The sequence below is a fragment of the Oncorhynchus mykiss genome, chromosome 9 (genome assembly GCF_057628025.1).
Source record: "Oncorhynchus mykiss isolate SJ-2025 chromosome 9, ASM5762802v1, whole genome shotgun sequence".
Lineage (NCBI taxonomy): Eukaryota > Metazoa > Chordata > Actinopteri > Salmoniformes > Salmonidae > Oncorhynchus > Oncorhynchus mykiss.
In genome coordinates, this window is record NC_143030.1 from 62064729 (window position 1) to 62092610 (window position 27882).

General features: G+C 40.6%; 2 protein-coding genes across 2 annotated transcripts; one reads left to right on the plus strand and one right to left on the minus strand.

Moving 5' to 3' along the window:
• Positions 1–222: 222 nt before the first annotated feature.
• LOC110532446 (PRA1 family protein 3) lies at positions 223–5251 on the minus strand. The gene is made up of 3 exons (XM_021616356.3): positions 5003–5251; positions 3868–4085; positions 223–1357 (listed from the first exon to the last, which is right to left on the minus strand). The coding sequence occupies exons 1-3, from the start codon at positions 5179–5181 to the stop codon at positions 1179–1181; spliced, it is 576 nt and encodes a 191-aa protein (XP_021472031.1). The 5' UTR covers positions 5182–5251; the 3' UTR covers positions 223–1178.
• A 7136-nt stretch (positions 5252–12387) lies between these two features.
• LOC110531215 (NEDD8-activating enzyme E1 catalytic subunit-like) lies at positions 12388–27331 on the plus strand. Its single transcript, XM_090184892.1, has 13 exons — positions 12388–12486; positions 16399–16479; positions 16619–16662; positions 19571–19635; positions 21471–21626; positions 21804–21906; positions 23789–23833; positions 23959–24072; positions 24312–24365; positions 24596–24655; positions 24830–24930; positions 25070–25188; positions 25281–27331. Exons 2-10 carry the CDS (start codon positions 16430–16432, stop codon positions 24640–24642), a joined length of 678 nt encoding a protein of 225 aa, XP_090041018.1. The 5' UTR covers positions 12388–12486; positions 16399–16429; the 3' UTR covers positions 24643–24655; positions 24830–24930; positions 25070–25188; positions 25281–27331.
• Positions 27332–27882: the final 551 nt, after the last annotated feature.

Consider the following 27882-nt stretch of genomic DNA (forward strand, 5'->3'; position numbering starts at 1 on the left):
ATGTTTTTGACTGCACTGGGCCTTTCATTCTGGGATCTGAACAGCGTCTTAAAATCAATTTAATCGTTTTATATGAATTACCAATGGTGATCCCTGGAATTGGATAAATTGGATTGGCATTTTAATATGGCTAAAAAAAATCTCCAAACATCTGGGAAATACAGGAAAATACAATCAGAATCCCTATTTTCAAATACACAACAAAAATACACCAAACATTCATAATGTGTGTAATATTTAATAGTACAGAGGTAACTTTCTTGCACTAATATTTTTTCCATTAATACTTTGGTGCCTTACCCTGTCCTTTTTGTAATGCTAACATTTGTTTTCTGCATGCTTTATGCTGAATACACAAGTACAGAAGATTTGGTGATACATGAACGCACAACTTTAACATATACAACATGACTACTTCAATTAATAAAGCTGCATTTGCCATTCATTTTCCCATATTGCATAACTATGATCTGATAATGTTCATCTCAAGCCCAACCCACAGGGTCTGAAGTAACAAGAGGGACATTATTGCTACTTGTCGATAAGCAGTCACTGGTCCAGTGAATTTAAGGGGGAGCCCAGCGACACCAGTTCAGCTTAAGAGAAAATACAGCGATGATTATTCTTCTGAGGTAGCAAATAAATTGGTTCTGATTAAATGGTTTGACCTAAAAAATTAAAGAAGATAATTAAAAATGCTACGCTACTGAACACAATTGGTTTAACATGCAATAGTTGCATTCTGGCATGCAGCTTTTTTTGTTGTTGACATTGTACACGCACACTCAAAAGTCAAAATGTGCCTGGATACATATTGCAATTACATAATGACATGTGTATTGTGTGTTTATTTGAATGGACACACAATATACACAGGAATGCTCATGCCTCATTTCATTGTGCCAAGTGCCTTCCCCCCAACATCTGATCCATACACGACAGTACAAATCTTTCTGAAATGCTCCAAAGAAAATCAGGGACTGTGTGACACAAAATGTACAAAGGTGTTTCAATATAACAAAACAAATGGAGTGAGAATGATAAATAGGGGGAATGCGACAACACTGATATTATATGGGGTACAAATCAACACACTTGATTTTGATGTTAAAGGAAAAAGCAAACCATGTTGAATTTAATCAGAATGAGGTTGCGGGTGCCATTTTGGCTCTCTCCCCTCAATCCTTGTTTAGCTTTGACTCCAGGAAGTCCTGGATCTTGTTGATCTTCTCCTCCTGTTGGTCTAGCAGATCCAGGATGATGCCCATCGGGGACTTTTTCATGCCCACTCCCTCCATCTTATTCTCCAGTCTGTTCTTCATGTTGCGCAGCCTCAGAGACGCATGAACCAGGATCACTATAGGGAAGAAAGGCAGGATTAGTTTCCTACCCATTCAGGATATGCTATCCTCAATGGAGATTCCCATGGTAACATGTTCCCATTCTGTCAGCTGGAAACATGTTGTAAAAGTGCACACGTGTGCCTTACTCTTATGCAGCTTCAACTGAGAAGGATCATTATTTTCCAGGTATGTTATGAAAAACAATTGACTAACGGGTTAAGGAGAGGCATCTTTACTTCCCTCGCCAGATGCTGACTGCATGATGCAAGCCAGTAAATGTAGTGGAGTCTATAGTACAGACAGTACATAGCAACCACATCGGCAGCCACAGGACAGCCCTCTTGGGATAGCCTGTGTTACATACTGACTGCCTCCTGTTTTTCCATCACAATGTTAGTTGTTGCCTGTACTTTTCTCAGAACCACCAATTGCCCTAAACATTGTGTTCTGTAATGTGTATTTCAGAATGTAGCAGTTTGTCTAGACCAACACTTCACAACTCCAGTCTACTCCAACACCATACACTTTTGTTGTAGCTCCGGACAAACTCACCTGATTCAACTTAACGAGGTCTTGATGATTAGTTGAATAAGGTGTGCTCGTCCAGGGCTACAATTAAAATGTGTACTGGTTGGGGTACTTGAGGACTGGAATGTGGGAAACACTGGTCTAGGCTATTTCTTTTCAAAACAGTGGCACATGCATTCTCCATATTGAACCCATACAATTAGAGAGTGTAGTTAAATAAAGGTTCAATAAAAAATTCAAAAAAACAATCTGTTTGCTCCATCTTCTGGGACTCATCCCCCATGTTTGCACCTACCCCATTCATGGGGCGGCTGGACTAGTAACCGGAAGGTTGGAAGTTCAAACCCTAGAGCTGACAAGGTGCAAATCTATCGTTCTGCCCCTGAACAGGCAGTTAACCCACTGCTCCTAGGCCGTCATTGAAAATAAGAATTTGTTCTTAATTGACTTGCCTGGTTAAATAAAGGTAAAATAAATAAATTCATAGACGCTAACTGCTTTAGCATCTATTGACGATAGTATCTGCTGATCAGGGGACTGATGTTAAGAGCCCAGACTCTTGCTCTAAACATTAACACCCATCTCTTGCGTTGCGCGGCATGTATCTTTCATATCAGCGAGAACATTTTTTTTTACAAAAAAAAGGTTAAATTACTACACACCTTTATTGGGTTATCGGGTTTATTGGCCATATTTCCATGTTACAGCACTTGTTTACAGAAAACTGAGTTTGTTAAAGCAGTAACTGTGTATTTTGCATTTGTGAAATCATTTTGATGTGATATAAAAGTAGGAGGTATTTATGTTTCTTGGCAATACTTTCTTTGCTGTCGAGTCTGAAAAAAAGATCTTAGAAATGTCTGTTTACAGTAGGGATGGGTGTTTAATGTTTTGATTATTTGAGTACTCATGATTTTTTGGGGAGTATATTTTTTAGAACACAAGGCCCACTATGGGAATTTTTTTTGCCCATTTATCTATACTGGACAAAAATATAAATGCAACAATATAAAAGATTTTACTGAGTTACAGTTCATATAAGGAAATCAGTCAATTGAAATAAATTCATATGGTCCTCATCTATGTATTTCACAACTGGGAATACAGATATGAATCTGTTCGTCACAAATACCTTTAAAAACACAAAAAAAAGAGTAGGGGCGTGAATCTGGTGCGACCATTTGCCTCATGCAGCGCGACACATTTCCTTCTCATAGAGTTGATCAGGCAGTTGATTGTGGACTGTGGAATGTTGTCCCACTTCTTTTCAATGGCTGAGCGAAGTTGCTGAATATTGATGGGAACTGGAACACGCTATCGTACACTTGGATCCAGAGCATCCCAAGCATGCTCAATGGTTGACATATCTGATGAGTATGCTTGTTGCATTCATATTTTTGTCCAGTGTATATTAAATCCATGTTTTGTATGAGATATGCCTCTTGCATGTGTGTGGCCGTGTTGCATTGAAATGAATAGTTCCTGGAAGGATGCTGGGAAGTGCTAGATGTGCGGCAGCTAAGATGGTGAGGGACAAAACATGGATTTCATATTTTTGAGGGGGTTCCGTTGATTTTTGTAGAACCACCTGCAACTGGAAACGGACATTTCTAAGATACTTCTTAGACCAAATCGAAAATGAAGAAAGTATCATCAAGGACAGGTTAGTTGAAAAATCTATGGTGGCAGTTTGTATGGGTCTTTCCTGTAACAGCCAGTAATGGACACCAAAAATCTTTGGTTATATCACATTATCTTGCATACAATATGTACCTAGTTTGCACCATATTCCAATGGAGTTACCATTGGAAAAGACCTGGAAGCTAGGATAAATCTACATGCTAGTTACTGTGTGCATACTTGTGCATTGTGTGATTATCAGGATTCTGACCCTATGGGCTGAATTCCCAGACACAGATAAAGCCAAGTCTTGTACAAAGCTCTTAATCTGTGTCCAAAAAGCTGGTCCTATGAGTGTAGAATTTTTGAGACTCACACAGCAAGGGAAAAGTAATTCCGAAAATGAAGACCATCACTCCACCACACAGCGACAGCAGAAAGTAGCTCGTTCCCATAACAGCGATGACAAACAAAGTGGGGTTCTTCTTCTTGAAGTTCTTGATGAAATTCTTGTTCTCTCCTGCCCACACCGAGCACATGAAGACCAGAGAGACCACCGCACCGCCCAGAAACATGCCAAGAGGGTTCAGAAACCTACACAACAGAAGGGAAACACAGATTACACAACCTCTAAATCCACTCAAACGCTATACATGGCAATGCAAAACAACAATTGGGGCTCTAAAACAAAATACATGTAATGATGAGCACAACCTGGTGGCTGGAATAAGATGAACACCTTTACATTATTTATTTGTTTTTATCTGAGCCATTTTCTAAAATAATATAACTTTCAAGCTACTGTAGCTGCAATTTAGTAATTAGGACGCATACAAAGCTGTTCCTCAGGTATCTTATCAATTGTATTAATAGCATACTTTGACATGGATCAGTGTGTGGCTGAGATAAGGACCCAACAGCTGGGACAACTTGCAGCATCCACGTGTTGTCATTGTCTGGTCGACTCAAGAGACTATTAATAGAAAAGAAATGTGACAGGAAACTCATCTCTGTCAAATTTTACTGAGTTCAGTTTCGTACATGAGTACCTTTTTATATTTTGAGTACCATTTATGTTAATTTCAAAAGAGAAAAAAGGTACTCAAGTACTCAAATGAAAATTATACTATAAAGAAATGGGTTACTATTAGCCAAGGCCTACACTACCTTGTAATTACTATGTTCATCATGGCTCCCATGATTCAAAAAATGTCACACAGTTGCTGGCAGCTGATTCAGGAAAAGTGGTGCAATGACATTTGTTTTTAGCAGGCCAACTACAGTAGCTAATGCCAGACTCCATTCCAATTCCATGACATGACTGGATCTCTTATTTTGTCGTTGCTGTAATATGAAAAGGTATATAGGGACTGCGCATTGCTATGAATAAATGCCCACGACTGGCGCGTGGATCGGATGGCAGGCTAATCAAATAAACTAGTTATCTATCTAGCTAGCTATAGCAGCTGGGTAGATAATGCTAGGAAGCTCGCGCTGTCATGATGACTTACCCCACGATCAGGAAAACCACTATGGCCACGGCGAAATAATTGGTCTGATAGTATAACAAGTTGCTGATCACCCTGTTGTTCCATTTAGCTAAATCTCCGAAGTCGGGTTTTGCAAATCGATCAGCTCCTGGGAAGAAGTCATCCCATGGTCTAAGTGGTGCAAGCTCCATACTCGCCATCTCTGAGTTTCACTGCGCGAGTATTTTGACTGATCAGCTGATCAAACCAGTTCTCGTTCTTAGCAGTTCAGCTTCTCGCGAGAGTAGGACAAGCGCAGTAATGCTGATGTGAATCAAAATTACGTTGCGCTTCACCCTATTTTTTTTTTTAACAGTCTATGGCTTCACCTTATGCCGCGTTTAAAAAAAATGGGAACTCAGAAATCTCCGACTTCCAAGCATTAACACACACGGAAAAAACGAAATATCGTTTTAACGGTCATCCAACTCGGAATCTTGAGCATCTTTCTATAGCTCCGACCTGAATATCACTGACGTGATGATTTGACCTCGAGTCTTGAAAGCACCATTATAACTCAGTGTGCAAAATTTGAGCACATAATGCTAACGCAGGTTTGATTTTTGTGAATATACAGTACAGGCACTGGGGACATGGCAGCGTGAAAGTATGGCGGATGCTGAAGAGCCGTAAGTAACGTTACCAAAATAGTTATTGTAGCTGACAGAAATATGCTGCTGTAAAACAAGCATTGAACCTTCTTTTATTCTCTAATTTTTAGGGAGAAGAAAATAAGGAAAATAGAGGAGCTGACTGAGAAGTTAGTGACGAAATGCTTGAAACTGTCAGCAGTAGGTTTGAGTTGAGTTGCACAACTAGTTAGCTAGCCTGTTAGCATGGAAATTCATTCATTCAACAATTTCAGTTTTGGAAATTGGCCCAATTCAAGTAGTTAGCTAGTTTACTATAACGACCAGGCAAATATTAGCTAGGAATAATAGGCCTAGTCAAAGTGTACCAAATCTACCCTCGGCCAGAGGCTATTGCAGAGGCTCTAGCTCTGCAATATCAAAAAGACCAGTTAGTTATGGTAACGTTAGCTAGCCCTTGATCATGACTCTCAGTTCCACACAGATGAAAATCGGCTAACCGATAGGTGACTTATCTAGTTTACCAGCCTGGAGCATTACACATAAGAGTCAACATTAGACGAAGGCGTATTCTGTATGCGGGAGTTTTGTTAAGAGGTCGACGCTCGCTCTGAACATTAACATGCAACGCTTGTCGTACGATTTTGGAAGCATAATGACCTTATCTTTCATATCAGTGAGAAATCATTTTCAGAAAACAAAAGGTTAAATTGATACACACCTGTTTATAGGGTTAGAGTACACACATGGCCAGGTCTCTATGTTACAGCGCCTGTTTATATTTATAAAATAGTCTGGCAGGATATTGACGTTTATGAATGGGTTTTTGCCAGACCCAACCAGGGATGTAGTGGAGGATAAACGACGTTACGCACCTTTTTAATTTAGTTAATTATCGTGTACACACTTATTATTGGGTTCCCAGCATTGGTCAACACTCAAAGGCTTCTTGATCTGAGTTCTAATCGCGCCTACCTGTGCTAACGAGTGGATTCATGTATACTTATGGGGTGTGATACATGCCAGAATTAAGCCTCATGAAGCTACTGATACCTCTCACCAAGTCACCTAACGTCTTCCTAGCGCCATGAATTAACATGGACTGTCAATGGAGACAAGTTTGTTTCTAAGGCGTCAAACCTCCGACGAGTTCACGACACGTACACGTCATGTAGACGTAGTGTTCACATTGCGTAACGTGTCGCTGACACGTCATGTGTCAGTTTGCATGTAAGTTTGTTATGAATGATTTTACCACAAACAACTTAACGTCTACATGTGTTACGTGTTAGTTGAAGTCTCTGTTTAGTATAGCAATTTAGCTATACTAAACAGCATCATGATCAGCCAGATGAGGACTGGCCACCCCTCATAACCTGGTTCCTCTCTAGGTTTCTTCCTAGGTTCTGGCCTTTTCTAGGGAGTTTTTCCTAGCCACTTTGCATCTACACCTGCATTGCTTGCTGTTTTAGATTTTTGATTAGACATGGATTAATGTTAATGGCAGATTGAAAATAAAGGATACCTTTCTAATTGTTGATGTCAGTGGGGTTGGGAAGGGATGGTCCTTGGGAAAGGTAGAGAGATGAGTTGTGAGAGAAACTCCAGGGTGGTGTCATGACCACTGGAGTCATACACCTTAACACCTTAACAGTACCTATCTGGAAGTGGCGGTTACTTAACATGACCCAGTGGTTAGCCTTGAGATTGATTATTTGGAGAAACCCCTGGGCCAGTGTTGGTACTGCTGACAGCACGGCGATGTCGCCCACCATGAGGCTGAAAATGCAAATAGTTATGAGATTTTTTATATTTCCCCTTAACGAATGTTGACCCCAGCTAGGAGCGAAAGAGCACCAAGCTCTCCCGGGTCTCGCCTTCTTCCAAGCCAAGTAATTTGCCCAGATGTCAAAGCACTTGGTTCCCTTGATTCTTCTCAGGTGGTTCCCCTTTTTCTCATGCGCTCTGTCCATGTTCAGTCTCACCTTTATTGATAATAGAAATAAATGCAATTATATTTAATATTATTACAAATACATCTCTTATATATCTGTTGGAAGGCCAGAAAATAAATGAACAGTGGACAATTTTTACCTGGTCAAAAACCTCCACATCTTTCTCAGTCTGTGCCTGAAGGTGGTCTTTGAAGGAGTTTGAATTTGGTTCGACAACTTCCACCACATCAGGTGGAGTATCACTGACCTCAAAGTGCATTATACAAAAACAGCAAAAGAAAAACACTTAAGTGAATCAAAAAAAGTATACTACAGTATATGCAATAATGTTATATACAATTGTATTGTTTACATCAGTTAACTGCTGCGGCTTCCCTCCATATAGCAGGTGATAGAGTGAATAATGTGGAGACCTGGACACTGCTGTGTTGTGTGCAAAGATAATTACCTTCAGATTGTCGCAATGTCAACAGTAAAGAAGAGGTGAGCATCCTGGAGTCACCTCTTCACTGTTGATGTTGAGACTGGTGTTTTGCAAGTACTATTTAATGAAGCTGCCAGTTGAGGACTTGTGAGGTGTCTGTTTCTCAAACTAGACGCTCTATTGTACTTGTCCTCTTGCTCAGTTGTGCACCTGGGCCTCCCACTCCTCTTTCTATTCTGGTTAGAGCCAGTTTTTGCTGTTCTGTGAAGGGAGTAGTACAGTGTTGTGACAGATCTTCAGTTTCTTGGCAATTTCTCGCATGGAATAGCCTTCATTTCTCAGAACAAGAATAGCCTGACAAGTTTCAGAAGAAAGTTATTTGTTTCTGGCCATTTTGTGCCTGTAATCGAACCCACAAATGCTGATGCTCCAGATACTCAACCCGTCTAAAGGTCAGTTTTATTGCTTCTTTAATCAGCACAACATTTTCTGCTGTGCTAACATAATTGAAAAATGGTTTTCGAATGATCAATTAGCCTTTTTTATAATGATAAACTTGGATTAGCGAACACAACGTGCCATTGGAACACAGGAGTGATGGTTGCTGGTACTGGGCCTCTGTACGCGTATGTAGATATTCCATACAAAAATCATCCGTTTCCAATAGTAATTTATAACATTAACAATGTCTACACTATTTTTGATCAATTTGATGTTATTTTAATGGGCACAAAAATTGCTTTTCTTTCAAAAACAAGGACATTTCTGTGACCCCAAACTTTTGAACGGTAGTGTACATTTACATTAGTGTGGATACAGCAGTAGCCTATTCTACAACATGTTAGGATACCGTTGTGATATTGTCAGGCATGATTTTAGGTCTTTGATCGTTGTTGCATGTTGTATCTCGTTTCCCTTCTTCAGTGAAAAGTAATTATCTCATTTACAATTAATCCATTAAATAAATAATGCTAGCACATACAATTACGTTATTGTACAATAACCTACTACGCTATCGACACAGTAAATAATATTGCCTATGTGCTTTCAACAGTACGTTATCAGCAAAAAATACTTATTTTCAAATAGACCACATTTGCCTTAACACAGTAGACCTAAATATTTCCTAATGATATCACAACTTAAATATAGCCTACTTCCTGCTCAGATGGATCAAGGACATCTTGGTAATTATTTTTATCATCTCTAATAAGGAAACTGTCTCAGGCAGTCATTCAAATCGCTTCTGCCAATTGTAAAAAAAACAAATTAATTAAAGTCTGTGTTGCCGCTTAGCTCTCAAATACTGTGCCAGTCTCACTCTATGAACGGTCACTGCTATCTGGATTCCTTGGGACGTCCTTACCCTGAACCCTAAGTTAACACTAAACTTAACCAATTAACATTTATACTTGATAGAGGTATTGTCATCCCAAGGATCCAGATTAGCAAAGCCCCTCTGGGTAAGTATGAACTGCTCTATTTGACTGAAGGGACATCCCAAGGAGTCTGAATAGCAACTATGAACTCCTGAAAGCCGTGGACACAACTCTTATTGGTTGTCTGATGTGGAACTGGTAACAACACAGTCTGTGATTGGCTAACAACATTTAGATCTGTACACAGCGAGATAAGATATCATACCATGCCATGAGTTGTTGAGGGAAAGACAGAATATCTATAGATTGGGCATCATAATTTCTAGGCCATTAGCGATAACAGGAAATACACAAGCCGTAGGCTACACTATAGTTCAAGGTGGCTATGTCGGAATGTCTGCTTGCACGGGGAAAATTGCACATTTCTAACATTTATGGTTGAGATTTAATTAATATAAATATAAACTATGCACATTGTCTTTCATTAACATGCGATGCAGGTGTCACGCAGACGTTAGGCGTTATCATGTCAGGTGGTACGGTTGCCTAGACTTATATATGTTCCTTATCACCCCCCATAAATGCTCGTTATGTTCACCTGCTCCCTCGGATTTACCTGGTTAGCAGCACTTTCATTCACCACTCTGTCCAAAGGGAAACTCCGCCCACGACAGGCTGAGACGTGAAATGAACTACCTCAGCCCAGACCTAAAGTGTCAGAGAGACTGCAGGAATTTTTTTGAAATCCCTCGACTCCTTCCGTGTCAATAGACATCCCCCCAAACCACCCTCCTGACTCTCTGAGAATGATTGTACAGCTGTTAAAGAGTCGCTGATATTTCAGTCTGACTCTAGCTAGCTCAAAGTACTTAAAAGTCCTTGAATTTGACTTGCCACTGTTTGTATGAAACCTGAATATTTTTGATTATGGAAATATACACTGCTCAAAAAAATAAAGGGAACACTAAAATAACACATCCTAGATCTGAATGAATGAAATATTCTTATTAAATACTTTTTTCTTTACATAGTTGAATGTGCTGACAACAAAACCACACAAAAATTATTAATGGAAATCAAATTTATCAACCCATGGAGGTCTGGATGTGGAGTCGCACTCAAAATTAAAGTGGAAAACCACTACAGGCTGACCCAACTTTGATGTAATGTCCTTAAAACAAGTCAAAATGAGGCTCAGTAGTGTGTGTGGCCTCCACGTGCCTGTATGACCTCCCTACAACGCCTGGACATGCTCCTGATGAGGTGACGGATGGTCTCCTGAGGGATCTCCTCCCAGACCTGGACTAAAGCATCCGCCAACTCCTGGACAGTCTGTGGTGCAACGTGGCGTTGGTAGATGGAGCGAGACATGATGTCCCAGATGTGCTCAATTGGATTCAGGTCTGGGGAACGGGTGGGCCAGTCCATAGCATCAATGCCTTCCACTTGCAGGAACTGCTAACACACTCCAGCCACATGAGGTCTAGCATTGTCTTGCATTAGGAGGAACCCAGGTCCAACCGCACCAGCATATGGTCTCACAAGGGGTCTGAGGATCTCATCTCGGTACCTAATGGCAGTCAGGCTACCTCTGGCGAGCACATGGAGGGCTGTGCGGCCCCCCCAAAGAAATGCCACCCGACACCATGACTGACCCACCGCCAAACCGGTCATGCTGGAGGATGTTGCAGGCAGCAGAACGTTCTCCACGGCGTCTCCAGACTGTCACGTCTGTCACGTGCTCAGTGTGAACCTGATTTCATCTGTGAAGAGCACAGGGCGCCAGTGGCGAATTTGCCAATCTTGGTGTTCTCTGGCAAATGCCAAACGTCCTGCACGGTGTTGGGTTGTAAGCACAACCCCCACCTGTGGACGTCGGGCCCTCATACCACCCTCATGGAGTCTGTTTCTGACCGTTTGAGCAGACACATGCACATTTGTGGCCTGCTGGAGGTCATTTTGCAGGGCTCTGGCAGTGCTCCTCCTGCTCCTCCTTGCACAAAGGCAGAGGTAGCTGTCCTGCTGCTGGGTTGTTGCCCTCCTACGGCCTCCTCCACGTCTCCTGATGTACTGGCCTGTCTCCTGGTAGCGCCTCCATGCTCTGGACACTACGCTGACAGACACAGCAAACCTTCTTGCCACAGCTCGCATTGATGTGCATCCTGGATGAGCTGCACTACCTGAGCCACTTGGGTTGTAGACTCCGTCTCATGCTACCACTAGAGTGAAAGCACCGCCAGCATTCAAAAGTGACCAAAACATCAGCCAGGAAGCATAGGAACTGAGAAGTGGTCTGTGGTTATCACCTGCAGAACCACTCCTTTATTGGGGGTGTCTTGCTAATTGCCTATAATTTCCACCTGTTGTCTATTCCATTTGCACAACAGCATGTGAAATGTATTGTCAATCAGTGTTGCTTCCTAAGTGGACAGTTTGATTTCACAGAAGTGTGATTGACTTGGAGTTACATTGTGTTGTTTAAGTTTTCCCTTAATTTTTTTGAGCAGTGTATTTCACAGCAGTTTAGATGGTATAATTATTCTCTACACTATACTTGCTTTGTTTGTCACACAAACTGATACTATTAGAATTTTAGTAACCAGGAAATGGAGGAGCAAATTCTGCTTAGTACACCTTTTAAAACAGCGTTGGGATTGTAGTTCACATGAGCCAGTCATGGTAGACGCTAACCGCTGAGAACTGTAGTAGGGATAATGCAGAATGCCACCTATAGTTTTGGAGAGCTGTTATGGTAGCCAGCTAGTTTCCATTAGCTAGTTAGCAGCAGCAACATCTGCTGCCAATGATGAAATCTGCAGCACCGTGTGTTCTCTGTGTGCAGAATGGCTGTAGATGGAGACAGTAGAGACTGGGATGGCCGATGGAACCATGTGAAGAAGTTCCTTGAGAGGCCCGGTCCATTCACTCATCCTGACTTTGAGCCAAGCATTGAGGTAAGGAAGAAATAACAAATAGATAACTAATAACATTTCCTTTAATTAGGGGATAGAGATAATCATTCATCATATGCTCTCCGTCCCTTGGGTTCTTATTGGAGACATGCAAGATCCTGGTCATTGGAGCTGGAGGACTTGGGTGTGAGCTGCTCAAAAATCTGGTATGAGAGTTTATGTCCAGCATCCAGGTGCAAATGCATGCAAGCCTTTTGTTTCTTTGTCTGTTTCTGCACATCAAGAGGTATCTTAAAGTGGAACCGACAGCGTTTGAACTACTTTGCATATGACATTCCCAGTTTTGCTTCAAAACCAACTTAATAAAAAGTTTTAAAAATAGGTTATATTTTAATCAAAATTCCATGACTTATAATAACACATTGTTGGCAGAATACAGTTGAAGTCGGAAGTTTACATACACCTTAGCCAAATACATTTAAACTCAGTTTTTCACAATTCCTGACATCTATTTCCTGAAGTGCACCAGTTCCTCCTGCAGCAAAGAGTCCCCACAACATGATGCTGCCACCCCCGTGCTTCATGGTTGAGATGGTGTTCTTCGGCTTGCAAGCCTCCCCTTTTTTCCTCCAAACATAACAATGGTCTTTATGGCCAAACAGTTATTTTTGTTTCATCAGACCAGAGGACATTTCTCCAAAAAGTATGATATTTTTCCCCATGTGCAGTTGCAAACCGTAGTCTGGCTTTTTTTATGGCGGTTTTGGAGCAGTGGCTTCTTCCTTGCTGAGCGGCCTTTCAAGTTATGCCGATATAGGACTCGTTTTACTGTGGATATAGATACTTTTGTACCTGAATCCTCCAGCATCTTCACAAGTTCCTTTGCTGTTGTTCTGGGATTGATTTGCACTTTTCGCACGAAAGTACGTTCATCTCTAGGAGAAAGAACGCGTCTCCTTCCTGAGCGGTATGACGGCTGCGTGGTCCCGTGGTGTTTATACTTGCATACTATTGTTTGTAAAGAGGAACGTGGTACCTTCAGGCATTTAGAAATTGCTCCCAAGGATGAACCAGACTTGTGGAGGTCTACACATTTTTTTCTGAGGTCTTGGCTGACTTCTTTTGATTTTCCCATGATGTCAAGCAAAGAGGCACTGAGTACACCTCCAATTGACTCAAATGATTTCAATTAGCCTATCAGAAGCTTCTTGGATTTTTCGAAGCTGTTTAAAGGCACAGTCAACTTAGTGTATGTAAACTTCTGACCCACTGGAATTGTGACACAGTAAATTACAAGTTAAATAATCTGTCTGTAAACAATTGTTGGAAAAATTACTTGCACAAAGTAGATATCCTAACCAACTTGCCAAAACTATAGTTTGTTAACAAGAAATGTGTGTAGTGGTTGAAAAACAGGTTCTAATGACTCCAACCTAAGTGTATGTAAACTTCCGACTTCAACTGTATATGGAAGGAGTTCAATGCATTATTAATATAATTCACAAATACATTTCCTGGTAGTCCAAAAAATATTGCTATCAGTTTGTAAATCAGATGTTCTGGACCATTTTTTGCTGCCTCCACCCATTGGATGCACTGTTTCAGTTTAAATGGCTCAATATTTTGACAAAATGGACGACTGTAACTAAGGCTTGGAATGTCAATACAATCAAACTATCAAGGGCAATGATCAAAAGTCAGTCATAACTTGGCAAATTGGCTAGCGCACGTGTCAAACACAAGCGAATATAAATGAGTCAAATTGAATAATCTACTTTATGAAATTACAGCCTGATGCGCTTGCTTGTTTACAGCGCATAGCGGATGGGAAAGTTTACAGACAGACATGCCTAGCTAGGTAGGCTACTAAAATGTTGCAGTCTGGCTTTGGTTTTTAAGGCTTGACAGTGAGTACGTTTACATGTACACTAGTAATTTGATATTAAACCGATTCTGGCAGAAGGCAGAGTATGGCATTAGTAAACACCTAACTCTGCTTGCCTTAATCAGTGTAAAGTCATAATCGAAGTAAGCATATGCCGATTAACACCTGGTTTTCTAAGCAATCTTTCTAATTACTAAAACATGTAAACAGCATAATCGGCGTTCCAGCGTTGTATTTGATTTGCGCATGTGCCAGCTCAATCTTATGCACGAGTGAAGTGAGCTCGGAAAAACTTAATAGTTTTTACATACAAAAGGTATATGTCCAAAATCAGAATCAAGAAGTATTCGCAAAAATAACATTGTCACTGTGGAACGTTACTTTTTATTTGCGGATTTCTGTTTTTATCGAAAGTTCCATCAGTAGCCTGATTTCAGATGTGTCCATGTAAACAGGATAATTAGGGAAATCATTCTTCTTGCAAAGCATGTCAACTTTTTAAACAAACTATTATATTGCCATAACTATCCACAATAATCGCAGTAGGCTAGGTTGGCTACTGACTACAATACATGTGTATGTCACCATACAGCAATGCTGTATTCAACTGCACCTGTGATCCATGCAGTGCAAAAAAAAATTAAAAACATGTTTTAAGTTTAAATGTTACTATTTATTGCTACGTTTTTGTTATTTAGAGTAAAGTACTTTTTTGATTAGGGTCGCAGCATATTATGCATAGCAGCAAAGGCTGTACAAATATGATTTATATTTTTTTGTTTTAATATGTAACAATTCTGTATACAGTATTCTATGTACATAAGTGGACATTTTATAAAGGGACATTTTTTTCTGATAAAACAATGGCTTGTTTGCGTCCCAGTTTAAAGTTTTTTTTAAATTTGTTGTAAAAATAAGTAGGCTATATCTGACCCGCAAATTCGTAGTTTATTTCAATATGTCCCGTGCACTGATTGAGTTTGACACCCTTGGGCTAGCGTATTTATTTAGCAAGCTAAAAACACAGGGCCCAACGTTAGTTAGCTAGCTAGCTGCTAGGAGGATATCATGTCATTGAACGAGTGTGTCAGTGACCGACTTTTTCCCCTGATCGTGTGGCTACAGCTAGAGATGCAGCTGTCATTTGGTTAGCTAGCAAGAAATGTGAATTGCTTTGCTAGCTCGCTATGCTGAACTTGAACGACTGTTATCCACAGTTACTATATCTCTTAGTTGTGATCAAATGTATTTGGCATTGATCAAATGGGCGGGTAGGCAGGGAAGTTCCTATTCAGTTTTCAAAACATGGGTTGTGACAAGCATGCATTAGCAGGTAAGCTGCAGAAGGACGAGCAGGCTACTATTCCCCATCGTTTATCAGTGCAATTTTGGCGGGCAAATTGCTGAAAAAGTTTGAGAATGTTTATCTAACGTTAATATTCCTCGCTCTGCCTAGCATTAGTTGTTGATGTGCATAGGCAACTGAGGGAGAGAGTCTACCTTTTCATGGTTATTTGATCAATAGGACTGTCAAGTTCTCAAATGTTAAGAGGACTCCTGTGGTTTTTACGTATTTGCAGAAATCTATTCAGATGGATTTTTGGCGAATGCTTTCTAATGATCTACTGCCTGTTAACACACAGTCCAGTTCAAAGTGAATAATGGCAGGCCCATGTGGCAGTAGCTCTGATTGGCTATGGCGCACTGGTCTGGACAAGACATGATTTTATTAGGTTTTATTGACTGCAGTGTCTATTAATTGTCCAAAAGCACGGCGGCTTTCCCACTCTATATTGCTATTGAATTCTCACATGTCCCTTACTATACGTCATTCCCAAACATTCTATGCATTTATGAAAATAATCATAGCTTGTCAGAAAAAAGTAAAAGGCCTCATATTATTCCTGGGGGTGTATATGAATACAATTTCATGTTGCTAAATGCTGTCAGTTCCACTTTAATGTTTGGTTTTGCCTTGTTCTAGGCCCTGTCAGGTTTTCATCACATTCATGTTGTTGACATGGATACCATTGGAGATATCAATCTCAACAGGCAGTTCCTTTTCAGATTTGGCTTGCCATTTTCCCACCTTCTCCTATGTCCATTAATCTATTACTTTATGATGGATACCAACCTTAGTGTGTTCACAGTTGATAGAAAAAAATATACTGAATTAAAGAGTCTTAAGAGTTTACTGTTAAACACACACATCTCGTCTGTATACCCTGTTTAGGACCAAAGATGTTGGACGGCCAAAAGCAGATATGGCTGCTGACTTTGTCAATGGTCGCGTCCCTGGATGTCAAGTCATCCCGTGTCCTTTGCAACTGACGTGATGAATACCGGCATGTAGGATTACCCCATACAAATGATTGCATTACAAAGCTTGAGCATGTGAACATTTGTAGAAGTATCTTCTATCATTTATTTTTCTTAAATAGTATCCTGCTCAGACATTTCAACAAAATCCAAGACTTTGATGAATCTTTCTACAGACGTAAGTGCAAACTTTGTGTACATTATGGAGTTTTCTAAAAATCTTTTGTACCTACGGTGCATTCGGAAAGTATTCAGACCCCTTTACCTTTTCAACATTTTGTTACTTTACAGCCCTATTCTAAAATTGATTCAATAAATACTTTCCCTCAATCTACACACAATACTTCATAATGACATAGTGAAAACTGTTTTTTAGAAATGTTTGCAAAATTAATAAACGGAAATACCTTGTTTAAATAGTATTCAGACGCTTTGCTATGAGACTCGAAATTGAGCTCAGCTACATCCTGTTGCCATTGATCATCCTTGAGATGTAGATGTTTCTACAACTTAATTGGGGTACAACTGTGGTAAATTCAATTGATTGGACATGATTTGAAAAGGCACACACCTGTCTATGTAAGCTCCCGCACTTAACATTGCATGTCAGAGTAAAAACCAAGCCATGAGGTCGAAGTACTTGTCTGTAGTGCTCCGAGACAGGATTGTGTCAAGGCACAGATCTGGGGAAGGACACAAAAACATCTCTGCAGGATTGAAGGTCCCAAAGAACACAGTGCATTCATTCTTAAATGGAAGAAGTTTGGAACCACCAAGACCTGTCCTAGAGCTGGCTTCCCGGCCAAACTGAGCAATTGGGGGAGAAGGGCCTTGCTCAGGAAGGTGACCAAGAACCCGATGGTCACTCTGAAGGAGCTCCAGAATTCCTCTGTGGAGATGGGATAATCTTCCAGAAGGACAACCATGTCTGCAGCACTCCACCAATCAGGCTTTTTCTGGTATAGTAGCCAGACGTAAAAGGCACATGACAGCCTGCTTGGAGTTTGCCAAAAGGCACCTAAAGACTCTCAGACCAAGATAAACAAGATTCTCTGGTCTGATGAAACCAAAACCTTTTTGAGAGCGCTCAGGACCTCTGATTGGGGCGAAGGTTTACCTTCCAACAGGACAATGATACTAAGCACGCAGCCAAGTCAACGCAGGAGTTGCTTCGGGACAAGTCTCTGAGCGTTCTTGAGTGGCCCAGCCTGGACTTCGATCAAACATCTCCGGAGAGACCTGAAAATGGCTGTGCAGCGACGCTCCCCACCCAACATGACAGAGCTTGAGAGGATCTGCAGCGAAGAATGGGAGAAACTCCTCAAATACAGGTGTGCCAAGCTTGTAACGTCATACCCAAGAAGACTTGAGGCTGTAATCGCTGCCAAAGGTACTGAGTAATGGGTCTGAATACTTATGTTATTGTGATATTTCAGTTTTTTATTTTGAATACAGTGCCTTGCGAAAGTATTCGGCCCCCTTGAACTTTGCGACCTTTTGCCACATTTCAGGCTTCAAACATAAAGATATAAAACTGTATTTTTTTGTGAAGAATCAACAACAAGTGGGACACAATCATGAAGTGGAACGACATTTATTGGATATTTCAAACTTTTTTAACAAATCAAAAACTGAAAAATTGGGCGTGCAAAATTATTCAGCCCCTTTACTTTCAGTGCAGCAAACTCTCTCCAGAAGTTCAGTGAGGATCTTTGAATGATCCAATGTTGACCTAAATGACTAATGATGATAAATACAATCCACCTGTGTATAATCAAGTCTCCGTATAAATGCACCTGCACTGTGATTGTCTCAGAGGTCCGTTAAAAGCGCAGAGAGCATCATGAAGAACAAGGAACACACCAGGCAGGTCCGAGATACTGTTGTGAAGAAGTTTAAAGCCGGATTTGGATACAAAAATATTTCCCAAGCTTTAAACATCCCAAGGAGCACTGTGCAAGCGATAATATTGAAATGGAAGGAGTATCAGACCACTGCAAATCTACCAAGACCTGGCCGTCCCTCTAAACTTTCAGCTCATACAAGGAGAAGACTGATCAGAGATGCAGCCAAGAGGCCCATGATCACTCTGGATGAACTGCAGAGATCTACAGCTGAGGTGGGAGAATCTGTCCATAGGACAACAATCAGTCGTATATTGCACAAATCTGGCCTTTATGGAAGAGTGGCAAGAAGAAAGCCATTTCTTAAAGATATCCATAAAAAGTGTTGTTTAAAGTTTGCCACAAGCCACCTGGGAGACACACCAAATATGTGGAAGAAGGTGCTCTGGTCAGATGAAACCAAAATTGAACTTTTTGGCAACAATGCAAAACGTTATGTTTGGCGTAAAAGCAACACAGCTGAACACACCATCCCCACTGTCAAACATGGTGGTGGCAGCATCATGGTTTGGGCCTGCTTTTCTTCAGCAGGGACAGGGAAGATGGTTAAAATTAATGGGAAGATGGATGGAGCCAAATACAGGACCATTCTGGAAGAAAACCTGATGGAGTCTGCAAAAGACCTGAGACTGGGACGAAGATTTGTCTTCCAACAAGACAATGATCCAAAACATAAAGCAAAATCTACAATGGAATGGTTCAAAAATAAACATATCCAGGTGTTAGAATGGCCAAGTCAAAGTCCAGACCTGAATCCAATCGAGAATCTGTGGAAAGAACTGAAAACTGCTGTTCACAAATGCTCTCCATCCAACCTCACTGAGCTCGAGCTGTTTTGCAAGGAGGAATGGGAAAAAATGTCAGTCTCTCGATGTGCAAAACTGATAGACATACCCCAAGCGACTTACAGCTGTAATCGCAGCAAAAGGTGGCGCTACAAAGTATTAACTTAAGGGGGCCGAATACTTTCGCAAGGCACTGTAACTGCAAAAATTACAAATTGTTTTTGCTTTGTCATTATGTGGTATTGTGTGTAGATTGATGAAAAAAACAAACCATTTAATCAATTTTAGAATAAGGTTGTAACAAAACAAAATGTAGAAAAAGTCAAGGGGTCTGAATAGTTTCTGAAGACACTGTAAAATAATGGCTCTGACACACATTTTCTTCTCTTATTTGTAGAATTCCATATTATTGTTTGTGGATTAGATTCCATCATCGCCAGGTGTTGGATGAATGGCATGCTGGTATGTCTTAATATAAACAATATGCTATTTGGACTGTGTGTATATGTCAGGGTTTTTTCTGGATTTAAAAGGGGTTTAGGGGTTGGCATGGCAGGTGGCGTGGCAATGGGCACGGTCGGCACAGCTGGATTTGAGACATTTTTTAGAGGCCCCCAGCTTTGCGGTGTAAGCACATTTCCTGCAATTCTTCAAATTTCTCCATGGAGCTGAGAGAAATTGTTTTAATGCAAATTTCTGCCATTCTACATATTTTGCTGACTGTCAAGATTTTATTTTGGTGATAACAGAATATATACTGTGGGTTAGAGGTCGACCGATTAATCGGAATGGCCGATTTAAATAGGGCCAAATTCAAGTTTTCATAACAATCGGGAATCGGTATTTTTGGACACCGATATTTATTATTTTTTTTACACCTTTATTGAATCATTTATTTTACTAGGCAAGTCAGTTAAGAACACATTCTTATTTTCAATGACGGCCTAGAAACGGTGGGTTAACTGCCTCGTTCTGGGGCAGAACGACAGATTTTCACATTGTCAGCTCGGGGATCCAATCTTGCAACCTTACAGTTAACTAGTCCAACGCAATAACGACCTGCCTCTCTCTCGTTGCACTCCACAAAGAGGCCACCTGTTACGCAAATGCAGTAAGCCAAGGTAAGTTGTTAGCTAGCATTAAACGTATCTTGTAAAAAACAATCAATCATAATAATTAGTTAACTACACATAGTTGATCATATTACTAGATATTATCTAGCGTGTCATGTGTTGCGTATAATCTGACTGAGCATACAAATATCGTAAGTATCTGACTGAGTGGTGGTAGGCAGAATCAGGCGCGTAAACATTCATTCAAACAGCACTTTCGTGCGTTTTGCCAGCAGCTCTTCGTTGTGCGTCAATCATTGCGCTGTTCATGACTTCAAGCATATCAACTCCCGAGATGAGGCTGGTGTAACCGAAGTGAAATGGCTGGCTAGTTATAGCGCGCTAATTATGTTTCAAACGTCAATCACTCACTCTGAGCCTTGGCGTGGTTGTTTCCCTTGCTCTGCATGGGTTAACGCTGCTTCGAGGGTGGCTGTTGTCGATGTGTTCCTGGTTCAAGCCCAGGGAGGAGCGAGGAGAGGGACGGAAGCTATACTGTTACACTGGCAATACTAAAGTGTCTATAAGAACATCCAATAGTCAAAGGTTAATGTAATACAAATGGTATAGAGAGAAATAGTCCTATAATAACTACAACCTAAAACTTCTTACCTGGGAATATTGAAGACTCATGTTAAAAGGAACCACCAGCTTTCATATGTCCTCATGTTCTGAGCAAGGAACTTAAACGTTAGCTTTCTTACATGGCAAATATTGCACTTTTAATTTCTCCAACACTTTGTTTTTACATTATTTAAACCAAATTGAACATGTTTCATTATTTATTTGAGGCTAAATTGATTTTATTGATGTATTATATTAAGTTAAAATAAGTGTTCATTCAGTATTGTTGTAATTGTCATTATTACAAATAAATAAAAAAATTGGCCGATTTTAATCGGTATCGGCTTTTTTGGTCCTCCAATAATCGGTATCGGCGTTGAAAAATCCTAATCGGTCGACCTCTACTGTAGGTCCACTTATCTTTTAGACCCGATTTATATCTGGTTTTATTAATTTAAGTTCAGTGTTTTTCCATCCAGATTTTAATATATTAATAAAAAAAACTGTTTGGATTTAGGCGTCCCGAAAAAACGCTTAGGGAGCCCGCCCAAGGATTTCAATGGCAGAAAAATCCCTGTATGTAAAATGTCAGTTCTAACTAATTGAAGACCCCATTTACAGATATCTCTCCTGAGCTATGAGTATTGCGTTCTGGACCCCAGTTCCATCATCCCCCTCATTGACGGTGGGACGGAGGGTTTCAAAGGCAATGCTCGAGTCATTCTGCCTGGCATGACCGCATGCATCGACTGCATCCTGGAGCTCTACCCACCACAGGTGCTCCAAGTTCTCTCAGACCAGCCAATTTTTTTGTGTACTACTTCAGTAGCCCACTTCTATGTTAAGTTGGACAGTGATTTGTGTTCTGCAGCCATTTTCTGTTATCAGTGACACAAAATTAACTTGTGTATGTGTGTTGTATAGCCTAATTTGATGTATTCTTTTGGTCCATAGATTCATTTCCCCATGTGCACCATTGTGTCTATGCCGCAGTTGCCAGAGCACTGCGTTGAATATGTCAGAATGCTACAGTGGCCCAAAGACAAGCCTTTTGGAGGTACAACCATGAATAACACTACTCTATTCATTGTCACATTACCTCTTGATTGCAATCAAAAAGGCCAGAAAATAATTATGCTGTATCGCCCGTTATAATACCTCCATAACACTATCATAAAGATTGTCATAGTCATAATACCTCCACAGCTGATATAATAGGTAGTCAAATCTTTTTTCTTTTTGACCCTTTTATCGCCCCAATTTCGTGGTATCCAATTGGTAGTTACAGTCTTGTCTCATCGCTGCAACTCTCGTACGAACTCGGGAGAGGTGAAGGCTGAGAGCCGTGCGTCTTCCGATACACAACCCAGCCTCTTGACACAGTGCCCAGTTTACCCGGAAGCCAGCCGCACCAATGTGTTGGAGGAAACACCATACACCTGGCGATTGTGTCAGCGTGCACTGCGCCCGACCCGCCACAGGAGTCGCTACTGCGCGATGGGACAAGGACATCCCTGCCGGCCAAACACTCCCTTAACCCGGACGATGCTGGGCCAATTATGCTCCGCCTTATGGGTCTCCCGGTCACAGGCCGGCTGCGACGTTATGGCCGGCTGGACTCGATCCCAGAATCTGTAGTGGCACAGCTAGCACTGCGATGCAGTGCCTTAGACCACTGTGCCACTCGAGACACCCTGTAATATGACTATCTGACGGGACAGTTTGCAATACAGCATTGTTTTTTGGCCGTTTCTGCCCTTGCTGATTGCTTTAGGAAAGAGCAGTAACAGCCAGGAATTATTTTTTATTTTTTTCCAAGGGAGTAGATCAGCTTTAATATGGCAGATATATTGTGGCTTCTACCATCATTTCCAATCCCCCATATATACTGAACAAATAAAAGATCCCAGAAATTATCCATATGCACAAAAAGCTTATTTCTCTCAAATTCTGTGCACAAATTTAGTTACATCCCTGTTAGTGAGCATTTCTCCTTTGCCAAGATAATATCTCAAGAAGCTGATTTAAACAGCATGATCATTACACAGGTGTACCTTGTGCTGGGGGACAATAAAAGGCCACTTTAAAATGTTCAGTTTTGTCACACGACACAATGCCACATGTTTCAAGTTTTGAGGGAGTGTGCAATTGGCATGCTGACTGCAGGAATGTCCACCAGAGCTGTTGCAAGAGAATTTCTTGTTCATTTCTCACAATCGCTGACCACGTGTAACCATTCCATGACCTCATCTGGCTTCTTCACCTGCGGGATTGTCTGAGACCAGCCACCCAGATAGCTGATGAAACTGAGGAGTATTTCCTTCTGTAATAAAGCCCTTATGTGGGGAAACACTAATTCTGATTGGGTGGTCCTGGCTCCCTAGTGGGATGCCCCCTTAGGCCCTTAACCATAGATTAGGTCCTAATTCATGTGTTTTAATTGACTGATTTCCTTATATGAACTGTAACTCAGTAAAATCGTTAATTGTTGCATGTTGCGTTTAAGTAATAAGGCACAAGGGGGTGTGGTATATGGCCAATATACCATGGCTAAGCTCTGTTCATGTGCGCAACGCAGAGTGCCTGGATACAGCCCTTAGCCGTGGTATGTTGGCCATATACCACAAACACCTGAGGTGCCTTATTGCTAATATAACCTGGTTACCAACGTAATTAGAGCAGTAAAAATAAATGTTTTGTCATACCCGTGGTATACTGATATACCACGGCTGTCAGCGAATCAGCATTCAGGGCTCAAATTACACTACACAGTTTATAATTATATTTTGTGTGTGTGTACATATATTGTTATTTTCCCGTAAACCTACCACCCTCCCCTAATTAGAGTAAATTAATGGACAACAATACAGCTTATACATGCTATGTACATTTGCTGGACAGTATGTTTTACATTTAGTTATCTTTTTGTTTGTTTTTAGTCCCGGCCTACCCTCAACCTCTCCCACCCACCCCTCCCCAAACTGGTATTGCACAATGTGCCATTTGGTGGTCATAATTCCTTCATAACACTATCATAAAGATCAACATAATACCCATTTATAACAGATAATGGCAGCTAATGACAGTCCGGCTCTTGTCTGACCCTCAGATGGTGTTGGTTTGGATGGCGATAACCCTGAGCACATCCATTGGGTGTTCCAGAGGGCCCAGGAGAGAGCTGTTGACTACAGCATCACAGGAGTCACATACAGACTCACACAAGGTGAGGAGAACCACACTGTAACACCCTGTCCTGGAGATGATAAAACTCATGTTTTACCAGCTTTCAGCCATACATTCTGTATAGGACAAACAATTTGCTATCAATTCCATTTTCAATTAGAATTTAAAAATGTTTTTTAATTGAAGTTGTATTGACACCAACTCCCCCGCTTACAAGTATTGGTTGCTGAAATCTGAACAGTGGAGTTAAAGATTTATTTTGACATGGTTTTGCCTCAGGTGTCGTGAAAAGGATCATCCCTGCTGTGGCGTCAACTAATGCTGTAATAGCTGGTAGGAAACCCTTAATGACTGTCATTGGGTTTTATCTTGAAGAATCCTAAAGTAAAGTGTAACATATTTCACCGTTTGTGTTGCTTTGTTGCTGCCTGCTCCACTGAAGTTTTTAAAATAGCTTCAAGGTTAGTACCATGACTCATCCCTTTTTCACATGATGTACTCACTGGAGAGTAGGTCAATTCCATACTAGGTATCATTCATATTACCTTTCTCTGACTTTGCAGCACTTATATTTAATATTGTGGACGGACTGTACACCTACACCTTTTGAGGCAGAGCGAAAGGTTAGTCATGTTTTTGATGTAACCAGATGAGAGTCCTTAATGGATATATATTTGCCCATTTTATTTAGGAGAACTGTATTAATGTAACTGACGGTGCTATTGACACACAAGGCTATAAGGGTATGGTGTGGTTTCAGGCTACTTGTGCCTTCATGCTCTTGTTTGGTCTGACAGGAGAACTGCTCAGCTTGTAGCCAGGTGCCCCAGGATCTACAGTTCCCACCCTCTGCCAAGCTACAGGAGGTCCTGGAGTACTTGACAGAGAACGCCTCCCTGTGAGTACATCTCCTAGTAACCAGATCGACTGATATTGATGTCTGCCATGTCTTCACACAGAAGAGGCTGTTTTTTATGGTTACTGAAGTGTAAATGTGAAGTTGTCATTGTTAACTTTAAAAAGTTATTGTTTTCCAGACAAATGAAATCCCCAGCCATCACAGCAACCCTGGACAGGAAAAATAAGACACTGTATTTACAGACTATAGCTTCAATTGAAGAAAGAACTAGACCAAACCTTTGCAAAACCTTGAAAGGTAAGATGCGTGCATTGCGTGTGTGTGGTAGATCATATAAAGCTATATGTTTATTTCGGCCATCTTGTAAATGTAATGTTGTGTTGTTGCAGAACTGGGATTGTCCGATGGACAGGAACTAGCAGTGGCGGATGTCACCACACCTCAGACTGTCCTCTTCAAGTTGAAAGTCACCTCTTAAAGGGCTAGTGCAGTCATAAATGTGATTTTCTTATGTTTTATCAATTTTTCCACACTGAGGTTGGAATAATTCTGTGAAATTATGAAACTGATGATAATACCCTTTTAGTGTAAGCGTTGTTTGAAAAGAACGCCTGAAATTTCAGGTAATTTTGCATGGGTGGAGTTTGGCCTGCCTGGCGACATTACCGGGCGGTGTTAATAGACCAATAACAGAGAGTTCCAAACCTCTGCCAATAACAGCTAGTTTTGTTTCTTTTTTACCATTGTTTTCAATTAAAATCACAGAAAGGTACTTAATTGTTACCCAGAAATAATTTGATATTGAGATAAAAAACGACTGCATTGGACCTTTTTTTAAATGCAGAATCTGTCGACATTTGACAACCTTTGGGGAGAAAGTAGCAAGTGATACAGCGTGGCATGGTTTTAATATATTTTAGTCTGATAATGTATATAAGATAATTTTCTCTGTCGTATTGGCCCATTGTGGGAGGTAGCTGATGGCCATCAACCTTCTATATCACTATATGTGGAATCAGTCTGTGAAAATGTTTCTTCTTGTTTTACTCCTAAATGTTTGCTCCAAATGTCTGTCTTCTTTCCCTCACTCAAAAGAGTAGTAGTTTATATAGGGTACCAGTCAAAAGTTTGGACACACCTACTCATTCCAGGGTTTTTGTTTGTTTGTTTATTTATTTATTTATGTTCTACATTGTAGAATAACAGTGAAGACATCAAAACTATGAAATAACCCATATGGAATCATGTAGTAAAAAAAAATAACCAAAAGTGTTAAACACATCAAAATATACTTTAGGTTCTTCAAAGTAGCCATCCTTTGCCTTGATGACAGCTTTGCAACCAGCTTCACATGGAATGCTTTTCCAACAGTCTTGAAGGAGTTCCAACATATGCTGAGCACTTCTTGGCTGCTTTTCCTTCACGCTGCGGTCCAACTCATCCCAAACCATCTCAGTTGGGTTGAGGTTGGGTGATTGTGGAGGCTATGTCATCTGATGCAGCACCCCATCACTCTCCTTCTTGGTCAAAGTGTGTTTGGGTCATTGTCCTGTTGAAAAACAAATGATAGTCCCACTAAGCGCAAACCAGATGGGATGGTGTATCGCTGTAGAATGCTTTGGTAGCCTTGCTTGGTTAAGTTTCTTGGCCCAAGCAAGTCTCTTCTTATTGGTGTCCTTTAGTAGTGGTTTCTTTGCAGCAATTTGGCCATGAAGGCTGGATTCACACAGTCTCCTTTGAATAGTTGATGTTGAGATGTGTGAACTCTGAAGCATTTATTTGGGCTGCAATTTCTGAGGCTGGTAACTCTAATGAACTTATCCTCTGCAGCAGAGGTAACTCTGGGTCTTCCATTCCTGTGGCGGTTCTCATGAGAGCCAGTTTCATCTGCACTTGAAGAAACTTTCAAAGTTCTTGACATTTTTCAGATCACTGACCTACATGTCTTAAAGTAATGATGGACTGTCGTTTCTCTTTGCTAATTTGAGCTGTTCTTGCCATAATATGTACTTGGTCTTTTACCAAATAGGGCTGTCTTCTGTATACCACCCCTACCTTGTCACAACACAACTGATTGCCTCAAACACATCAAGAAGGAAAGAAATTACACAAATTAACATTTAACAAGGCACACCTGTTAATTGAAATGCATTCCAGATGACTACCTCATGAAGCTGGTTGAGAGAATGCCAAGAGTGTGCAAAGATTTCATCAAGGCAAAGGGTGGCTACTTTGAAGAATCTGAAATATATTTTGATTTGTTTACCACTTTTGGTTACTAAATTATTCGTAATGTTATTTCATAGTTTTGATGTCTTCACTATTATTCTACAATGTAGAAAATAGGAAAAAATAAATGAGTAGGTGTGTCCAAACGTTTAGCTGGTACTGTTTGTAATTATGACAAACTGTGCTGCAATAAAGTGTTTTGTTAATGAAAGTTGTCGCAAAGAGGGTTTCCTTCGTCTGCACTAGATCGACGCTATACACCTAACACACCACTGACATAGCATGATTTGATTAGAGGTGGTTTCACCAACCCAAATTCATTTAACTTTTTAGGATATTGATCATTAGATTTTTTTTTTGTATATGGTTTAGTAGTTCCTGGACTCTATGGCTAAACTTCATAGTCATATACTGTAGCCCAGATTTCAATTAAATAAATTGTAAATGTGGCATTTTGTAGTCGACTTAAAGAAATGACGAGTTGACACCAATTTTACTAAGCACAATAGGAGGACTAGTACCATGGTCTGCACATGGGGTTAGCGGCTGTAAAATACTTCAGTGGTGCGTTCAGGTTTGCTACATACAGAGTTTGTTTCCCAAGTTTCTAAATCATACTAAACTATATTTGGTATAGTGTCACCATAATATTTGAATTGAGGAAGTGTGATCATAATCATTAGGATATTTCATGTCCTAAATGTCCGCATTCTTCAGATGTAAAATAAATGGTGCACTTGAGAACAGTGGGTTAAGTGCCTT

What these genes read in the sequence shown, in the direction of transcription:
- LOC110532446 (XM_021616356.3), bottom strand. Translation starts at nt 5,181, where the DNA reads ATGGCGAGTATGGAGCTTGCACCACTTAGACCATGGGATGACTTCTTC. An exon ending in GTGGTTTTCCTGATCGTGGG is followed by an intron (nt 4,086 to 5,002) that starts GTAAGTCATCAT and finishes TCTGTTGTGTAG; the next exon opens with GTTTCTGAACCCTCTTGGCA. An exon ending in AATTACTTTTCCCTTGCTGT is followed by an intron (nt 1,358 to 3,867) that starts GTGAGTCTCAAA and finishes TCTTCCCTATAG; the next exon opens with TGATCCTGGTTCATGCGTCT.
- LOC110531215 (XM_090184892.1), top strand. Translation starts at nt 16,430, where the DNA reads ATGGCTGCTGACTTTGTCAATGGTCGCGTCCCTGGATGTCAAGTCATC. An exon ending in CCTGGATGTCAAGTCATCCC is followed by an intron (nt 16,480 to 16,618) that starts GTGTCCTTTGCA and finishes TATCCTGCTCAG; the next exon opens with ACATTTCAACAAAATCCAAG. An exon ending in AACTAATGCTGTAATAGCTG is followed by an intron (nt 24,366 to 24,595) that starts GTAGGAAACCCT and finishes CTGACTTTGCAG; the next exon opens with CACTTATATTTAATATTGTG.